General features: G+C 45.3%; 2 protein-coding genes across 2 annotated transcripts in view; one reads left to right on the forward strand and one right to left on the reverse strand.

Moving 5' to 3' along the window:
* SNX8 (sorting nexin 8) overlaps window positions 1–15,184 on the forward strand; it is a 30,615-nt gene extending 15,431 nt beyond the window's left edge. The window contains 9 exon segments of the mRNA XM_077827740.1: window positions 107–224; window positions 3,898–4,019; window positions 4,757–4,837; window positions 5,941–6,101; window positions 6,742–6,874; window positions 8,006–8,074; window positions 8,905–9,054; window positions 9,545–9,694; window positions 10,806–15,184. Of these exon segments, the coding sequence (XP_077683866.1) occupies window positions 107–224; window positions 3,898–4,019; window positions 4,757–4,837; window positions 5,941–6,101; window positions 6,742–6,874; window positions 8,006–8,074; window positions 8,905–9,054; window positions 9,545–9,694; window positions 10,806–10,919 (1,098 nt within the window). The 3' untranslated portion in view covers window positions 10,920–15,184.
* A 599-nt stretch (window positions 15,185–15,783) lies between these two features.
* Window positions 15,784–19,489, reverse strand: NUDT1 (nudix hydrolase 1). The gene is made up of 4 exons (XM_077827741.1): window positions 19,411–19,489; window positions 18,458–18,618; window positions 16,760–16,905; window positions 15,784–16,292 (listed from the first exon to the last, which is right to left on the reverse strand). Exons 2-4 carry the CDS (start codon window positions 18,607–18,609, stop codon window positions 16,120–16,122), a joined length of 471 nt encoding a protein of 156 aa, XP_077683867.1. The 5' UTR covers window positions 18,610–18,618; window positions 19,411–19,489; the 3' UTR covers window positions 15,784–16,119.
* Between the last annotated feature and the right edge of the window lie 55 nt (window positions 19,490–19,544).

A 19,544-nucleotide genomic window follows, 5' to 3' on the forward strand; every position in this document is an offset into this window, starting at 1 on the left:
TCTTCAAGTCCCACATGTGGCTTTAACTCCTCCTGGCTGCAAGGAAATTACTGAAATGCTGTTATTGTCCTGTCTGAGTGTTGTGAGGTTTCTCTCTCTATTGCAGCGCTTCAAGTGCTCTGTGTACAGGCGATACAATGACTTTGTGGTATTCCATGAGATGCTGCTTCAGAAGTTCCCATATCGTATGGTGCCGGCACTTCCTCCAAAGAGAATGCTGGGAGGTAAACCTGGGTCTTCCTAGTGACTGGATGGGCTTTGGTATGCATGTGCTCATGAGAATACAGTCAAGAATGCACATGTCTCGAAGAATCCATAGCATTTGTTGTTCTCTGGTTCAAAAAGCAGCGCTGACAGTGTAGTGCATACCGTGGGGAGGCACTGCACTGCATTGCTGGAAGTCATTTTCAGATAAGACATGAATGTAAAGTTCCACTGGCGACTGTCCAGGTGTAAGTTGAAAATCCGATGGCATTCATGAAAAGAGTAAGGCTAGCCCTAGAGTGAGGGATAGACCTAGAACAGGGAAGAGTTTCAGCTATTTCTTTCCCAGTAAAGTAGGTTATAATGTCAATGGTGCTGACGCACATTGGCGAGTGCAGAATGGCTACTGTATCATTGCAGTATGTGCTGTAGCACATTGCTTTGTGAAGTGCTCTAAGTATGAAAGGTGCTTTAGACACCCCTTCTCTCTTCGGTGGTGGGAGAACCATAGAGATGGAAAGTGGGGGAAATCATTTGCATATGAAAAGGTTTAAATGCTCCAGGAGAAATGAGTGTATAAAAAATGTTCACACCCCTCAGTGAGAGCGTGTCTTACTCCAAGTTTTCTTTGTTCAAGCTTATGGCCTTTATTTACAAGCACGGAGACTCTAAGTAAATAGCTTCTGTAGGCTGTGTCATCTCCCCCGGAAACCTTTCTGTACCAATATTGGTCACATGAATTAAGTAACTGTCCGTATATAAAAGGTAACTTCCTATCAGAGAGATCCTTGTTCTTCTCTGACAAAAATCACCTATCTCAGGAGTAGCTTTTTTCTTCTTCTTCTTCTTTAAAACCAGAGTGTCTAGTTATGTAGAGTCAAAATAGAAACTAAAAAGATGAATGATGGGTTTGGAATCAGACTGTCATTTCCTCCATATTCTAATGGTTACAATGTACTTGTGGATAGTGAAATACTCCAAGCTTGACTACACATCAAAGCTACTTTGGATACATCTTTCTCTAGTCTGAAATCTTGACACGTTTTTAAGTTTTATTTTTATTATTTAATACATTACATAAGTCTTTTATACAGTTCTGTTTTGTTTCTGCTTTATCTGCTAAAGAACAAGCCTTTCACTGTCTTGTCTTCTGCCCATATTGCCAAGCTTAACATTTCACAATAAATTATTCATTTAATTTAAGGAGTCCACATTATGCCATAGAAAAAGAAGAATCAGAAATTAGTGAAAGGTTCTGGCGCAGGGTTTAAAGTGAACCAGAACAGGCCAGAATGATGATTCTGGAGCTACTCTGGTAGCGTTGTCAATTTCTGCAGAATGTAAGATGTCAGGGATGTGGGATTTTTTTTTTTAAAATATAACTCTTGAGGTTTCAAAGGTAATTCTTGAATATGATCTAATGCAGTGCAGTCTGTGAGAATTTGAGGACCTACAGCCTGAAACAATACCTGTGAGAAGAGTGACCTGCTCCTGTTAATATTACTGGAGAGTTGACGCTTAAACCGAACAATAACTAATGGCAACAATATTGAATGTCAACACTATTTCACTGCTGATCATTGTATTTAAGAGGATTTACCACTGAGTACAGATATCATAGAAGTTAGAGAGGCAAAACATCTATTAGGTTATCTGTTTCCAGCCCCATATTAGTACTGGATTATTCTCTACTGTATATCTTCCACTCCTTTATTCTGTTTGTTTCTAAATTATCCAAATGTTGGCTTCCCATGGGAGACTATTCTGTAGTCCAACAGATCTCACATTTAGGAAGTTATTTGCCTTCTGATTTTTCTTCCCCATCTTAATTTTTCCTTTAAAAAAAAAAAATCTCCTTGTTGCTAGTTCTGTCCAGGGTTGTGTATGATCCATAAAGAAAGGGGGTGGCAGTAGCCACTAGATGACGAGTGTGTAGCAATTGGAACGGATCAGAGTTTCACCACTCTCTCCTTCCCTTCCATGCACTTGGACTTGAGTTTGTCTTTCCATGCATGGTAGTAAGTACTGATGACCTAGAAAACCTTACAAGAAACAGAACTACTGTTCAAAGTTTTCCTGGCAATTGCTGTTTCAATGCATGTTATCAGTGGGTGGCTATGTCTAGTTAGATTAATAAAACAGGGAAGCAGAATTGCAGAGCACAAGATTTTAGGGAGTCTGAGTGGACTTGTGACTTGAGCAACTGAAAATCACTTTGTGGGTAAGGATCATTATGGGACCGCTGGTGGCCTACAAACTCAAGTTAAAGGTGAACGAGGAAGCAAAAGGCTGTGATGCCCTTCACTGTCCCTTTACGATGTGAAAATGTTGCCAGAGACCATTCTAATAAGCTGTGTCGGGGGTCACTAAGCTATTTGTGTACTTAGAAGGCTGCATCATTTTCTTTGCAATCCTTTCTTCTCCCTTTAAAAAAAAAAAGAGCTGCTACCCTTTTTTGGTTTTTTTTGGTTCAACTTTACAACTATCAGCTCTGGACTTCACTTCTTCCTGGAAGACTTTAGCGTGATGTTTGAATTACTTGCATAAGGACATGACAGTAGTCTGAAATCTGAACCCCTCCCATTTCCAGGAGGATGAGTTGCTGAACTTCTTGTAGCCTGACAATTAGGACCTAGGAGAGCTGTACCTTTAGGGTTTAGTTTATTGTGAATTGCCTACCACGTCCTCCAAAGGTCTCAGCAAAGTCTTCCACAGAAAAGAAGAAAACCAGTTTTAACAAAACAAAAAACAAATGAACAACAAAACACAACACACCAAACCAAAACAAACAAACAAATCCCAGCCCAAACAATGTATGGGGCAAGGGAACTTCTGGGGAAAATATTTTGAAGCCACCTTTCCACAACATAAAGGAGCAAAAAAGGGTACAAATGTTAATTTTGCTTTGCATGTCATCTATTAAAGATATGGGGTGATTCACTTTGTAGTTGGACCAGAATTTGTAGCTGGTGCTTATAAAAATTATCTGTATTGCAGTAGTTCCCAGATGCTCCACACAGGATAAGAGTCCCATTGTGCCAGATGCAGCATAAACATAAAGGAAGAGAAACTCCGGCTACGTCTACACTATAGACCTTACAGTGGCTGGAGCTGCGCTGCTGTCAGGTCTCCCGTGTTGTCGCTCTATGCCAAGGGGAGAGAGCTCTCCTGTCAGCATAATTAAACTACCCCCAATGAACGGCGGTAGCTGTGTCGGTGAGAGACACACTCTCACCGACATAGCGCTGTCCGCATCGGCGCGTCTGTTGGCAAAACTTACGTCGGTCAGGAGTGTGGTTTTTTTCACACCCCTGACTGACAAAAATGCTAGTGTAGACATAGGAGCTTGCAATCTAAGGGTCCAATCCTGCAAGCTCACACTGCTTAACTTGACTCACCTGAGTAGTCCTGTTGAGGTAAATAGGTGCAGAAGGACTTGCAGAACTTAAGACAAGCTGTAACAGACCATTTGAGGGTGTGGGGGTTTGCAGTGTTCTGATAAGTAATGGCTAGACCAGTGAACCCAGCAGATCTGTTGCATGGAGCTGATGGAAGGCACTGATAGTACTGTTCTTGGGTTTTGCTGCAGATGTAAATGCAAGGGAGCAGTGGGACATGATGCTGCCTTACCCTTGTTCTGAGCCAGTTGCAATGCCTGATGCATTAACACTAATGTAGTGTTCCCTCCTGTAGCTGACCGAGAATTCATAGAGTCTAGGCGGCGGGCTCTGAAGCGTTTCATTAATCTGGTGGCTCGACATCCCCCTTTCTCGGAAGACGTGCTCCTGAAGCTCTTTCTCTCCTTTAGTGGCTCGGTGAGTACTTGTTGGTGATGCCACGTGTTTGCACTGGGAAACAGTTACCGAGTTTAGAGCTGCCTGTTGCCTGCACATTTGTCATCCTCACAATTGTGATCCTGGCTACCAGGGGCTAGTGGAGCATATCGTCCACACTAGGTAACTCTGCTACTGGACAGTGGGATGTGTTATCTCTGCAATGCTGTAGGCACGATACCTTAAAAATAATTCTTTTTCCTGTGGCAATATATGTCACACCACTCCTTATCTCTGATACTCCCCAGAAAGGTATTTGACCAGGGGAGTGCTAAGAAACATTGTTCTAGGACTTCTGAGTCTCCTAATGCAGACTTTTAGCACAGGAAGAACTTTCTCCTCAGACGAATGCAGCATTTAAAGTGGAGGGTTAACATTTATATGTGTTTAAATTTTAGGAGAAGAGGGTGATACAGGAGTTGGAAATTCATAGAGAGAGATGGGTCAGGGCCTACAAATGGACTCAGTATGTGGAATCACTTTTTTCCATGCCTCATTCGCATGAGGGGTTGATTTTTTTCCCTCAAGGTGGAAGGGTTAAATGTCATGAAAAGGTGGCCCCTTTCCATGTGTAATAAAGCAACCATAAACTGTGGATTGTTGCTTTATTGCATGAGGAGGCCCAGGTTTTAACAGGATTGAAATTGCCATTCATTGTCACTGTGTGAATTGCCAGATGGGTTTAATTGGTTGGTTGGTGGTTTCTTTTGCTTTTCTAGGATGTGCAGAACAAGCTGAGGGAGTTGGTACAAGGTGTGGGAGATGAGTTCATGACTTGCCAACTAGCCCCCCGGGCCAAGGTATTTTTCTTTATGGTGCATAATTGCAGTCTTAATACCGGTAGCCCAAGTGCACAAGGTCTTGTATCTGCTGGGTAAAAGAGAGGGGCTGTAGTTGAAAGGGAAAAGAGCAATTTCCACAGAGAACTGTAAAGGACCTTCTTTTGACTTGATCTTCTGTGTTCTTCGTAACAAAACATATAGCTGGTTATTTCCAGGCCCAGTATGTCCAGCCTGGGTCTGTTTAGTAAAATGATACAAAATTAGTGTGAGAGAAGTCTTTGTCCTAATGCGCATTCTTTCGGTAACTATAAATAACCTACACAGTTTGAAAGTTCATCCTGTCGCTTACTATTCCTTTGTGTCATAATCCCTCTTTGTCTATGAGAGAAGCTATGAATCTCACCGTGGTTTGTTCATTTGTTTGGGGAAGGCTGCTGTACCTTAGTTGTGTATCTTGCTTGCTGAATCTGACATCGCTGCTCCCCTGAGTTGCTTGCTTTTGTGGAAGTTCAGCCTGGGGTGAGGGGAAAATAAAGCAGCCAGTGAGGGTTAAATGTTACTTATGGGTTTGTGTTTTTGTTTTTTTTTTTTTAATGGCCTTTACAGTACCTTGCATAATGGGCCTCTGGTCTGTGACTGGAGCTCCTATGTGCTATTGCAATAGAAATAAATAATAAAGATGGTACCTTTATTACTCAGCAGTCCTGCCCCCTATGTGTGCATTATTCACAGTGCTTGGCGCTAGGGACTATTCAAACTTTTACTGATGTTACCTCTGCAGAGCAAGCTCAGCTATTGGAGACTGAGGTGGATCCTACTGTGGTCCATGCATCACCAGTAGAATTGTTAACTGAGCTGTGGTTGCACAATGTTTTACTGATGAGGTACAAGCCAGAAGCAGCTCAACTCAGCTTGTAATACCTGGTTGAGTTTGCAGGGCTACAGTTAAGAGTTCTGACCTGGAGTCACTGATAGGCCTGGAACATCATAATGCCATTTTCAATGGCTCCTCTCAGAACATAAAACCATTTTCAGTGTCACCAGGTTAAGACTCCTAATCTCTTTGTTTGTGATTTATCGTGCAACTGAGTCCATTACTAAGATCTCTTTTGCTGCCTCAGGACTTCCTCCCAGCCGACATCCAGGCCCAGTTTGCTGCCAGTCGAGAGCTTATCCGAAACATCTACAACAGCTTCTACAAACTGCGGGACCGTGCAGAAAGAATAGCTTCCCGCGCCATTGATAATGCCTCAGATCTTCTCATATTTGGAAAGGAACTAAGGTAGATTAGGGTGTGAGGACTCCCTCTAGAGCACACTTCTGTGAACAGTCTTGAGTTTTAAAGAGAGCAGTAGGTGTACCAGTAGAATGTCTATGGGAATGAGGCATGTGTTTCTGAAGACGCATGGCACAAACCAGGTTCGCGTTTTCCTGTTGCAGAGAGAAGAAAACATAGTAGGTGTGTTCCCCAGGGTGAGGGAGAGAAAACAGCATTGACATTTTGGATCTGATTTACACTTGTGTGAAATGGTACAGCCCCCAAGTACATGGGGGGTGGTCATGCACATTCATAGACCCTTTTACATGCTGTATATGTTCACACACGCCGCATTTTTGTTTTAAATTGAAAACACTAATATTCTTGCTAGTGCACAGTTTCTTTCATTTTCTCTCGTTCGTGTGCATACACTCACCCACATATATGGGTCCCAACCTGCTATCGCTGTGCTGTTAACTTGACCCTTCTTGGGGAGTAGGTATAAACTTACTGCCACCTGATTCCTAGGGGACTCTATTTCCCCAGAGCCTACTAGTGAGTTTTGAGAGGGGGAACTTCCAGTAACTGCTGGGATGGGTAAATCATCACACTAACCGAGCTGCTTAGTGGCAACTGACTCACTGCCTCTTCTTTCCTCTCCCAGTGCTTTGGGCTCAGACACTACACCACTTCCCTCCTGGGCTGCTCTGAACAATAGCACGTGGGGGACTCTGAAACAGGCCTTGAAAGGCTTGTCTGTCGAATTTGCGCTGTTGGCCGATAAGGCTGTACAGCAGGTGAGTTCCTCTGCCATTTGCTTCTCCTGTATTATTGCAATTGGTGCACTGAGAGGGGTGTTTTTGCCTAGTGTCACCTCTTGATTCATAGGCCTTCTAGGCATGGGTGCCCCAGAAATTACTTCCCCTTTCTTTGCAGCTGTGCAGGCATCAGTCTAAAGCCATGTCCAACTGGCCAGGTATGCTACTGGGCTACGTGTTCTGACTGGTGGAATTAAACTCAAAGGTGTTCAGGCAGGGAAAGCACAGTGAGGAGGGGAAAAGTGGGGGGAACCTTTTTAAAAGGTTTAAATAAAGTAAATAGTGACTGTCCCAAGCTGTCCAAAAATCCTGCACTCTGCCTGGCTAAGATCATATGGTGAATATAGTCCAGCAGAACCTGTTTCTGTATCCAGTTGTGACCTTCACCACTTGTTAAACACTACATGAAACTCATTCAGACAGAACACAAGAGGTCTTTTTACTGTTGAAACAGCACAATGTGATGATGACCATTGGAATAACACGAGGAAATGGCAATCCAGAAAGACGAGTGATTGTTTCTCTTCACTACAACCATCACTTTATGCTGCTAAAGATATTCTGGGTGCTTTACAGATAAATAAAACCAGTTTCCTGCACCGAGGATCCTAAGTTCTTGAGAGCCACACACATAACACGGACACAGGAAGGGAGATGGGACATAAGAAACAAACAAGCAAGTGCTGAAGTTTAGCTTGTGTCTTGTCAGCTCTGCTTTCTGTTTCATTATGTCTTCTAAGTGCTGGTGTTTATAGGTCACCTGGAATAGGTGTGTCTTAAGGAGGGAAGATTAAATCCTGGTGGATTCTCTGAGTGCAGGGGTTCCAGACAGAGCTGCATGGAAAACCTCAGAGGACTCATGATGCCAACCTCTTGTTGCAGTGATCAGGCAATCCGAATGCTCTTCCTGTTCCAATTAGTTCTGTGTTCATCCTAGTGTCCAAGCCTAAAATCTCCAGTCCCGTTGTGAGAGCTGCTTGATGTACCTATGTAATGGTTGGTGTGCCCTGGAGATTACAGTGGAGGGTCAACGTACTGGCTGGGTTTGAGGAGCTGTGAAGTGTGCTCTTGCCAGGCTTATATGAAATGTACTTGTCTCTTGTTTTCTAGGGAAAACAGGAAGAGAGTGATGTGGTGGAGAAGCTGAACCTTTTCCTGGATTTACTTCAGTCCTATAAAGTGAGTGCTGCTGTTTCTCTGCCAGTGAGAAAGTTGTTGAGAACAGTTTTGTGCTTTTTAGAGGGTGTAACGCCAAGTGAATGGAAAACTAGCTGGACAGTCAGTTCAGAGGCAAACTGGCATCATGTAGAGTGAGGGGATTGATTCTCCCCCTTGGCTAGCTCTGAAGTGTTACGGATCTGCTCTTGGCTCATTAAGTTTTGTGGACACCAAACCTTGCAAAGAGTTGAAGATATCAGTCTGCTTCACTTGTGGGAATCAGCTAATCTTTTTCATAAGTCAGCTATTTTGGGGGCAGGAAAAGAGAATGAATTTAGTAGACCAGCCTTTTACATGTGAAGACATTAGTTCAGTTACAACTGAAATGAGTTTTACAATCTCAGCCTACTCCTTCATGGACACCCTGCAGAAAGCATCTAAATGCAGTTCAACACAGTTGGCAGCCTTCCTGAAGAGGGGCCCAGTCCAGGATTGAAATAGCAGGTCTCTGCAAGCTAACAAGAGGTTAGTTTTTAATGCTTAATATTGAAAAGGGATATGCAGAGAGTAAGTTTGGTGTTGGTAAAGTTCAAGGCACATTGACAGAGATGCAGCTTCAGATCACCTGCTGTATCCTCCGTTTTGGCTCAGAGCAGTTCTGGTTCTCATCTTAAAAGGCTTTATTTGAAATAGTCCAGAGTTTAGAAATTGCATGGGACACCTTACATGCCCTCAGCTGTGTATCTCCCAGATGTGCACATTTTCTTCTCCCCACCCTCTCCCATGGCTCACTTTCCTGTGTCTAGGCTCTGGTATGGGGTCAGTATCAGTTGTTTTTCTTTGTCCTGAAGGATCTGTGTGAGAGGCACGAGAAGGGAGTACTGCACAAACACCAGCGAGCTTTGCACAAGTATAGCATGATGAAGAAGCAGATGATGAGTGCCACTGTGCAGAACAAGGAGCCAGAGTCTGTGGAACAGCTGGAGTCACGAATTGTGGAGGTAGGGGGCAGATGTTTCTGTGTGTGTGGGAGTGATGGGTTGCATGTGTATTGGATGGAAACTTCTTCCTAATACTGCCATAATGTGGCTTATCCGTGTTTTTGGAAGAGGCAGAAAGGGTCACCCATAGACCTTAGTCTTATTCAGATTAAGTGCTGTGCTGCAAGGAAAGTGTCTTTGTTCTACTGAACACTTACTGCTGGTGTTTGGCATCAAAAACAAGGTGGTCCAATATAGCTGCCTGTAGGAAGTGCAGAAATGCACAATCTGCATGGTGGAAAGTGCTTGCTATGTGACCTCTCCAGTTGCTGTCAAGCAAAATGGGCACAGGACTGCATTTCTGATTTTTGGCAAGTGCTTGAGTTACAGGGTAGAGAGGAGAACTTGTGCTCTGCTGGTGTGAGTGCACACTGAGGATGATGCATTTCTTCCAGCCCCCCGTGCACCTCCCTTCTGGACAGTGAGGTTAACTGGGTTTTTTGTCTCTCAGCAAGAGAATGCCATCATGACCATGGAGCTGCGGAATTACTTTTCTTTGTACTGCCTGCACCAGGAGACACAGCTAATCCATATCTACCTGCCTCTCACTTCCCACATCTTGGGAGCTTTTGTCAACTCCCAGATCCAGGGCCATAAAGAGGTAAGTTCTTCAGTCAACTTGCCTCCCTTCCTCCAGTTGAAAATATGTATTTGAGAAGTTTGTTTTTCCCTCTTTCTCAAAGAGTGGGGCTCTGCTTGGGAAGGTGGCGCTGATAAACCGTGTGTGTCTGTGTGTATTTCCAGTCTCTGCACTCCCCAGGGTGACTTTAGCTTTGGAGCTATCTGAGATAATCATCTGTGGAATGCTGGTTATTCAGTTGCAGATGCTGTATATTTGCTAGATGGATTTGCTTTTTTGCTTCGTGTTAAACAGAAATTATATAGCAAGAAAAAGGACCTAACGGGGGTGGGCAAACTATGGCCCGTGGGCTGCATCTGGCCCATGAGAGCTTTTAATCCGTCCCTTGAGCTCCATTGCCCCGCTCTGGCCAAGGAGCAGAGTTTGCGGCTTGCTCTGCTCCGGCGCCCTGATCCTGCTCCCCAGCAGGAGCATGGGCGGATAGGGGGAGCGGGGCAAGCCCCTGACCCTGCTCCCCGGCTGGAGAACCGGGTGGTGGAGTGGGGCAAGTGATGGGGTGGACCTGCCCTGGATGATAAGTGTGTGGGCCATGGCCCACCCAGGCCCACCTGTGGCTACGTCCTGGTGCAGCGTGTCTTTTCTGATTTAAAAAAAAAACAACATTGTGGTCACAGCTCTTTGTTCATGGCCTGGCATACAATTTCCATACCCAGATGTGGCCCTCAGGCCAAAAAGTTTGCCCACCTCTGACCTAACAGGTTGCCTTGTTATGTGTTTAAATAAATCATTCAGCATTTCCTAGGTTCAGACTTCTTTCCATGCATTGCTTCATGGAAGTGTTTGTTAGGGGAGACCGTTTAAGTGGAGGGCTCTAACCAAGCCTTCAAAACTCTGTCTCTTCCCCATCTGCCTATTTTGGTAAGGATGACAGGATCTTCAGAGAGCTGCAGTAAAGCACCAGTTTGATGGAGGGGAGTTTTGGAATTACTGGTTTTCCATATAACATTTCTGCAAATGCATTGGCTTTTGACCAACCTCCAACACAGCTTAGTGCTGCCAAGAACTCAGACTTTTGAGTGTGCTGTGTGACAAGGTGATGACCCACCAAGCTGTTTTGCTTTCTTTCCTCCAGATGAGTAAAGTTTGGAATGAACTGAAGCCAAAGTTGAGCTGCCTGTTTGTGGGACCCCACAACATGCCGACACCACCGTTGTCACCCCCAGAGGGCAACTTCTTTTCCAATTAACGCTCCGAGATCTGACACTGACCAAGTCGAAGTGCAGTCCAGAGAGGGGTGTGACCTCTATCTCCAGATATTAAAAGGAATCCTCCAAACAGCTATCTTTATACTGCTGCTTTGAGCTGCTCTCTGACTTATGGACAGACTGGAAACAGAAGCACATACAGAGAGAGAGACAATCTCTTGATTTTTGTTCTTTATTTTGAAGAAGACTTGGGGCACGACTGAGATTCTTTGCCCCAGAGGTCCTCTGCCTAAGGACTGGAAGTGGCTTGGTACATCACGTGCTGCAGTTCAGCTATTGCTGAAGTCCCATGCCGCTTATACTAACTACCCTCTTACAGCTATCTACACATATACTGGCCAATGTCTACAGTGCTGAGACGCACAGGATGTCCAAAGCATTCCTTGCTATTTAAGCTTGGGACCCAAACCAGAGGCATATGTGGGTAAGGAGAGCTGAAGGCTAGCCTCCCTTTCTCCCCAGGTTCATTGGTTAGGTGTTTGATTTCATATTGCTAGAGCCACATGCAAAACAGGGGAAAGCTTCTGGGTGGCTCTCTGGCTCTGCTGGGTGGGTCAGTGCTGGTTGTGATGTTTCCCAGTGTGGGAGTTGAACCTGTGTCACAGGAAAGCACAGGGCATATTTTCTCATAAGTAGTAATGTGTGGCCACAGATTACCTTGCTGAACAGCATTTCTTATGGGAGTCTGCCTGCCACATGCATAGAAAATAGCTGACTGAAACGATGATACACCCCTTAGAAAGGGATAACTTTTCATACTGTTGAAGCAGGACAGCTCTGGGGTGATTAACTTTCCTGGGAAGAGCTGGAGTCTTCACTCCTGGGTGTCTGTGTTACACGCTGGTATCCTCAGAGGATGACTGCCTGTAAAAGCCCAAATTGGCTAAGGCTGATGTTCCCTCTGATCTACTATCAATTGTTACATAACCAGGACAGGACTGAAAATGATCAGTTCATCAGCAAGAGTCAGTATTTATCATGGTGATGCTGCCGCTCTTTTCTGGCAGCACCACCATGATCATCTTCTCTTGAAGATGAAGGCAAACGCCTTGAGGTGAAGGAGGCAATAAGCTTTAAGTGAGTGAAAAGGAAACACACTAGGTAGGAAGAATGAGCTGTCAAATTTGGACCATAATTATTTCCCTAGTCCAGGTAACTTGTCCATTAAGGGGGAGTATATTCAACTTCTCTAATCCTAGAATTCTGATTCTTATATATAGTGTTTAGTTTCTGCTGCAAGAGGAACTATGATTGAAATAACGAAAGTTACTTGACCTACGTCGCTAAGCTAATCAGTGTTCTGGTGTCTGGGACAGGCCAGGGCCCTTCCATCTTTGAGAAACCACCACTGTGGGACAGGGGCTACACTAGATTGTCCTACATAGGACACTGGGTGTGTCTACGCTGCAGTCATCAGATGTGACTACACTATGTGTAGGCATAGCCAAGCTCACTATACTCTAGCTAGCTCAGCTGCTGGGAGCAGTGAAGCCCTGGCAGCGCACAATTCAGCACTGACTGTACAAATGTGTCCAGAACCCGGGTAATTACTGGGATGACTAGCTCATGCTGAAACCCATGCTGCTATTGCTTTGCTCCTCCTCACACACAAGCTAGCTTGATTAAACTAGCTATGTGAACTGCAGCCACACTCTCTTAATGCAGTGTAAACATGCCCGGTGTATGTCAATTTCTTGGTGCTGTGCCTAGAGGGAGCTGGGGTGAATGTAAAAACAGGTCCTACATAGAATGCATTGCTTGTTGCGTGTTAGCAGCTTAAGTGCTAACTCTTTCTAACGCTTGCTCAAAATGTTTCCCTTGCAACTAATCTACCGTGCTTTGCACGAGCCTGAGACAGGTGCCAGTGACTCTTTGGAAGAGAATATCAAGGAATACAGAAGAGATTCTATTCACAAACTAAGACAAATTACTAAGACCATAAATGTATGTACAGTGTAATAATAAACCACCATTTTGAGTGGCAGACAGGAAAAATTTCTCCATTTGACCTTGTTTAGACTAGGAAGATAGGTTGCTTTATGTTAGCTTACATTAAATTTTACTGTGTTTTTAAACACTAGTGCAGACAGGATCAATACTTTTAAAGATGTGTTGCCTGGTTGTGGTCAACCCTAGCTTCCCGCCCCCAGCATAAATCTTTTTATTTGTCTGATAATTGAAGAGTAGTTTGTCCGCTGTTAAACAAATAATCAAAATAAGAAAATACTGTACATTGTCTTGGAAAAGTTTGGATCTCCCGTTTAATCAAATGGGGAGCCGCATTGCCTCTATCAGTTGTCTGATAGAGGCTGATTGTCGGCATAGCAAAGAATTGGCTCTAGTAGAAAGAAACCCTGCCCTTTTCACAGTTATAAAAAGCCTGAAAGTGTAACAGCTATTTCTAAAAACTCTTAAGGCTAATATTAAATATTTAGTGGTCCAAGGGATAACTGCTCATTACTGTTCTTTAAGCAGCAGCCCTTACAGGCTCTGCCTGTGGAATTCAGTAGGATAATCAGATTTATATCTGTCGCAGGCTTAACCTATCTTAAAAAGAAATGTTTCATTGGAGTAGCTCGGAGTGAGAATACACCTATTCATGCAGTCGCCTTGTCCTAGCCCCTGAATGAAGACAGGGATGAGCATACTCTGCTTCACTGAGGACTGCAGCTGTTATTCAACAACTTCTGCTAAGTTTTGGGCAGCTTTCAAGAGAGAATGAGTGCCTAGTGTTCGTATACCTGATACAGCCAATGCCACATCCTGGGGGATTGCCCTGGTTACTGCTCTCTCTGTGGAGCATCTTCCCTTCACACTGTGGTCCATACAAGCTTTAATTTGCAAACCTATTTTTACAGACTTAGCCATTCTGGTCTGAAGTCCAAATGGGTGGTGGCATGACTACTTCCAGCAGCAGAGAAGGGGCTTCTGCACTTCTATTCTCCTCTTAGTTTAGGGGTCAATGCAGTTCGCAGAGACAGCACCTATTACAACGTCTCTACTGTGGAAAAGTGAAGGGTAGAAAAGTCAAACTGACTTCAGTTTTCTGTGTGCCCCATATGCAATGTAGAGGAAGCAGAACCAGTTGCTTCCATGGTGCTGTTATGGTCCATGCTGTGTTCAGACTAACAAAGAGAAATAGTGAAAACAAAACATAATGCATTAAATAAGCAGTTCCCAATACCAGAGCTGGTAGGGCATTAACTTGCCAAATTTTCTCCGATGACTGGAATTAGTTTTGAATTAATGTTGAGCACAACAGGAAATGAGTTCAACAGGGCATGCCAATTAGGGTGTGCCTGCTGCTGCTGTGAGCTCTAGCACCCAAGAGTTAATGTGCCTTTCTGAATGGAAGCTTTCTCTGCACATATTGATCTCATGGGGCTTCCACCCATTTGCGATGTGACTTTGTAGATAAGGCATCCAGACTTACAATTTTCAGTGCAAGAGTGTCTGCACCAGAACGTCTTGAAGAAGCCGGGTCTGTAGATGAGTATGAAGCCGGTGAGGAGAACCTGACTCTTTAGTACAGAAATTGGTCTCCTTTCCACCAAAACAGCCATGTAGCCTGCCTTTCCTATTGCCACCGCTGTTTCTAATCGGAAGGGGACAACATGTGGTGCCCACTCTGACCAGCCGCACAGAAGGGTTTACAGATGGGGAAACTTTCCAAAATATCACTCCCCCCCCCTCACCTGTGACTTTCTGATGGGATCACTATGTTTAAACAGTGCCTTGTTCTCCTCTTGTCTCTGCTCCATCTGCTCTTCTTTTTTGATCACCCATGGAAGTCACTGCTGAATTTGTAACAGGCTAGCTGCACAAGTTCAAGATTGTGACTTTACTGAAAGGTGCAGCAGCAGCTCAGGTGAGGACAGAATTCAAAATACTGGTCTCTGCAATAGCAGCAGAGGTAATAGTGTTTGTAATACAGAATGAATGGCAGGGGCACAAGGCTTGCCACGTGCATGAGGAATGGCACTTTGACTAGTACAGACTATTCAGAGCAGCTGGACGGAGATAGGAAGAGGCAGGCTTGGTTGGAGGATGTGAATTTTACCTGCTTGGGAAAATCCTGTATCTTTGCTTTGCTCAAATAGTCTTATGTATGAAGCACTTTATCAAACTGCAGGAATTAGAAAACTATTACTACAGCTGATAGACTGGAAATGTTTACAGATTATATCTCCAACTGTGTTTAAAAAATATGTATTTGTAAGACAAAAAAAAAAAACCTTGTATAAGACATTGAGAGTGGCTTTATTATTTCTGGTATGGACTGATCAAACTCATTGCCCTGCATGCTGAGTTGGGAGCAGACCCAAGCCCTGTACAGCTCACCTGCTGCTATCTTGGGGTGAAACCTATTAGAAAGCCCCTGCTGAAGGTTCTGAGCTTTATAGCACATTTTCACTTGTCTGCATGAAAAGCTGAGCTGGAGGGACAGTTAATAACCTTAACTATTCATTCACTGTTTAAATGGTTAAGAGAAATGAGAACCTGGGCAGCGCCTAAGCAATGCTATGCAACCATCTTGCTTTATTTTACCTGTTGCCACAACCTCCTGCTGCTTTGAGAGGAAAAGAACTAGAGCCATGCACGGTTCCATGCCCAGCCTCAGCTGGCTCTGAAGAAAAGGAAGCAACACACTGTCCCACTTTGTGGCATGAGTGGGGAAGAGAATTAAGGGGAGTGCTAATTCCAGTGCTGTGAAGAAAGTTAACTATTACACTCCAGTCTCTGTGCTGCTTGGGGCCAGGTCTCCGCTTCTGGACTATTTGTAAGGGCCTTTCAGAAATCATCTTGTCACTTCCCTGGAACATGAATCAGACCATGAATGCCATCTTCATTTTAGTATTTTTAATGTGGAACAGATTATTGAGCTAACTGTTAGAGGAGAAAGGGATACCATTGAATTATGGGAGTCATTACCCAAACCATAAGTGAAACACTCCACACCTTGGAACTGCACCAGCACAAGAACTGCTGTCTTTTGTTCTCCCTGAGGAGAAAAGCCACTTTTTTCTCCTCCATCCATCCAGTAGATAAATCTCCTCTGCTGAGAAAGGAGAGTATTGCATACAGTGGCCACTGCTATGGCAGGTTCATGTCTAATAGTTGGGGCCTGGCCCAATATGGGTAATGATGTATTTGATGAGGGTGGAATGCTGCTGTTTCCTCTTATACCTCCTCCACCTGTCTCAGCGTGTACTCCAGGATAGTGTCTAGCCCCTGGAACTTAAAATAGCCCAGGAACAACTTCTTTTGGAGCAGTAGGGGAAACCAGTAGACATCATCTGGCCACATGTGACTGAAAGGCACCTGATCCAGCTGAAACCACTGTGGGCACATTTCTAAAATAGGAAGAATAAAGAGGTTTGGGAAAACTTATTTCACTGCTGTTTTGTTTTAATGCTGGGTGTCCTAGGAGGGAAGGAAAGCACTTCCAACAACTATGATTCATAGGCCTGCACAGCTAGCTGGCTTCGTTTTGGAGGGACTGTAGGGGGAAATTGTCCAGAGGAAGAAGCAGGACTCTGGGAGGCAATAGGCTGCTAATGTTGCTCAGACAACGTAGCCCTACTCAGCCACCACCCCCTTTCTAGTAAACCCTGGCAGGATGCTTCTGGCCAGGAGAATGAGGGCTGAGAGTCCAAAACTAATACTGAGGGGGTGTGTGTGTAAGACAAATTCAATGTGCATCATAGAGGCCTACGTGAGCATGGGACAGGCATCACCCCTTCTCCGCATATGCTTTTAAGTATTAGGAAATAGGGGCAAACAAATCTTCTTTGTGCTGCCACTTGCCCCATACTCCTACCATCGCTTTCTGTTGGCTCTCCATAAAAGCTGTCCGTCCGGAAGATGTGGACTTCCATGAGCTCAGAGTTACCTACAAACTCAAAGGTGATCTGACCCATCTTCTGCAAATTGTCTACGGTCAATCCGCTCTCTTCCAGCAGCTCCCTACAAGAGGAACAGATACCTTTGCATGAGAGCGAGCAGTGGGGAAACACACACTCAACAGTTAACATCTGCACACACACCACTCTAGGGTGAAGGCAGGAAGACATCCTGCATCTTTTGCACAAACACGTTGTTCTAGTAACTAGAACCTCAGTGCTGGTGTAAGGCTTAGTGTGTGTAGTGCTTTGAGAACTTTTCAAATGATGATTATTAAATGCTGAATTATTCAAAGCATCCCATCTACCATATTTTCAGCAGTAGCAAGAGCCTAACAAACCAAGAGCACCCTGAAGAAAGGAGGCTCGTCTCTCTCCCTCCCTCCATACACTGGCAGTAACTTACCTAAAAGGCTGTTATATAAAATGCAACCAAAGACGCTCTGTGAGAGGCCAGTTCTCTGCAAAGTAAACTACTTTATGCAGAAGGGAGCTTTGGAATACCCAGAAACAAGTAAAACTGGCTTGTAGCATACCCACAGATTTACTGAAGCAATGCCAAACTCCCTGCCTATCCAAAGGAAAATTCAGGCATTTGTGAAAGGGCCAGGAGGTTGGGAGACATGGGCTTATGTCAGAAGAACTCTTCTATATGAAGCGGACATTAATTTTTATATGAAATTATTGATTCAGCTGTCATGTCACCTTCTGCTGCAATCCCAACAGAGTCCATAAAATAAATAGGAGTGGGCTGGTTCAATCAATAATTGGAGAGAGACCCAAGTGCTGCAGGAAGTCAGTATTGGTGACTCAGCAGCGGCCATTCTTCCTTTGAGCCCTTACTGAAACAATCCTGCAACACAGCCAAGGCAACACCGTGCTTCTTATCTTTTGGATGAAACTTAAAACAGGTTTACCAGAGAGTGTCTGGCACTTTTAGTAAAATAGATAGATATTAATTTGGTATCCTAGCCAAATTACAATTCATGAAATTGTTTAGCATACTATTCATCAGTCATGTCCTCACCTGTTGTGTAGTGCACAGAGACTATTGCAAAAGGTGCTACTTACAGCTCAAGGCATTTTCAGTGATGGGTGAAGTGATTATCTACATAACCCTTAGCAACCTGCCATACTTAATTAGTTTACAAAGTGCTTAGTGATCTTCCCACAAAAGGCACTACAGAACTGACAAGTAATATTTAATTGGGCTGAGGCTTTTGTAATAAATTATATAAGTGGGGGGTGAGCGGGGAATCACCTGATCAGCTCCTGTGATTTTATCACAAGTCTCCTGATATTTGATGTTTTTCTTAAAGCTTCAGCTTTCATTTTTCAAAGAAAGTTTCCAGCCCTCAACACTGAAGATAAAAGCTTGAAAAACGTGAACCCGAAAGATTCAAAACCCAGACGGCAAATAAAAAACCCCAGTGTTTTGGCTTTAAAAATTATGATTTAAAACAATCTCATGATTTTTTTTAAAAGAGGGGCTGACTCGTGGTTTCTAAATGCTGGAGGCTGGTGATACTCCTGTGTTACACACCTGACTTGGAGATGGATGCATAGGATGTGGTCTTGTCTCCCACACCCCCAGGGCGCACGTGTACCCATCTCACCTGTGGGCTGCCTGCTCTATGGTCTCGCCTGCCTGCACTTTGCCCCCGAATCCGTTCCAGCGCCCAGCCCCGAATCCACGTTTCTTCATGCCCAGCAGCACCCGCTGGGGCTCCACCACCAACACCAGCGTGAAGAGCTTGCTTGTGAACATCGCCCCTGTCTGTGCAAAGGGGAGATGGGTCTGAGCCGGGCACTCCTGGGAGAGTGTGATCAGAAATTGTGCCCTCAGTGCATGGGACACACACAGGCAGGGGTCCTGGAACAATTTGTATCGTTGGGGTGCTGAGAGCCATTAGCCCACACTATAAACCCTGTGTATGATGGAAACCACTTCAAGCCAGGCACCCCCATATTTCCAGCACCTATGTACACAGACTGCGTGCGGAAGGGAAGGGACAATAGCCAGGAGGTCGTGCTGCTGTGCCCGGTCCTGTCCCCTACTTAGCCCCGGAAATTGCTGATTAAAACCAATCACCCCCCTTCAGCGCCCAGCCCATCACTGCCCTAGCTGCACCTAGCTCGGCTGCTCTGCCCTCCCGCCATCACTAACCTGTCCCGCCTGTCTCGACCCCCATCGCTCACCTGTCCCGCCCCACATCAGTAACCTAGCCGCCCCTGGCCCGCTACGCCCCATCACTCACCTGTCCCGGCCCAGCCTGTCCCGCCCCACATCAGTAACCTAGCCGCCCCTGGCCCGCTACGCCCCATCACTCACCTGTCCCGGCCCAGCCTGTCCCGCCCCACATCAGTAACCTAGCCGCCCCCGGCCCGCTCCGACCCATCACTCACCTGTGCCGGCCCAGCCTGTCCCGCCCCACATCAGTAACCTAGCCGCCCCCAGCCCGCTCCGACCCATCACTCACCTGGCCCCGCGCAGCCCGCCCCGCATCACTCACCTGGCCCCGCCCCCATCACTCACCTGGCCCGGCCCAGCCCGCCCCGCATCACTCACCTGGCCCGCTCCGGCCCCCCGACGAACCCGGCCTGGCGGTCCCGCGTGCAGCGCCCCTGCGCCGCCGGTTGCTCCGTTGAAAACGGCCCGACTGGAAGCAGGAGCCGGAAAGCCGCTTTCTCCCCTCCCCGGCG

This window comes from Eretmochelys imbricata, chromosome 10 (assembly GCF_965152235.1).
Source record: "Eretmochelys imbricata isolate rEreImb1 chromosome 10, rEreImb1.hap1, whole genome shotgun sequence".
Taxonomy (NCBI): domain Eukaryota; kingdom Metazoa; phylum Chordata; order Testudines; family Cheloniidae; genus Eretmochelys; species Eretmochelys imbricata.

What these genes read in the sequence shown, in the direction of transcription:
- NUDT1 (XM_077827741.1), bottom strand. Translation starts at nt 18,609, where the DNA reads ATGTTCACAAGCAAGCTCTTCACGCTGGTGTTGGTGGTGGAGCCCCAG. An exon ending in ATAGAGCAGGCAGCCCACAG is followed by an intron (nt 16,906 to 18,457) that starts GTGAGATGGGTA and finishes TTCCTCTTGTAG; the next exon opens with GGAGCTGCTGGAAGAGAGCG. An exon ending in AGAGCCAACAGAAAGCGATG is followed by an intron (nt 16,293 to 16,759) that starts GTAGGAGTATGG and finishes TTCCTATTTTAG; the next exon opens with AAATGTGCCCACAGTGGTTT.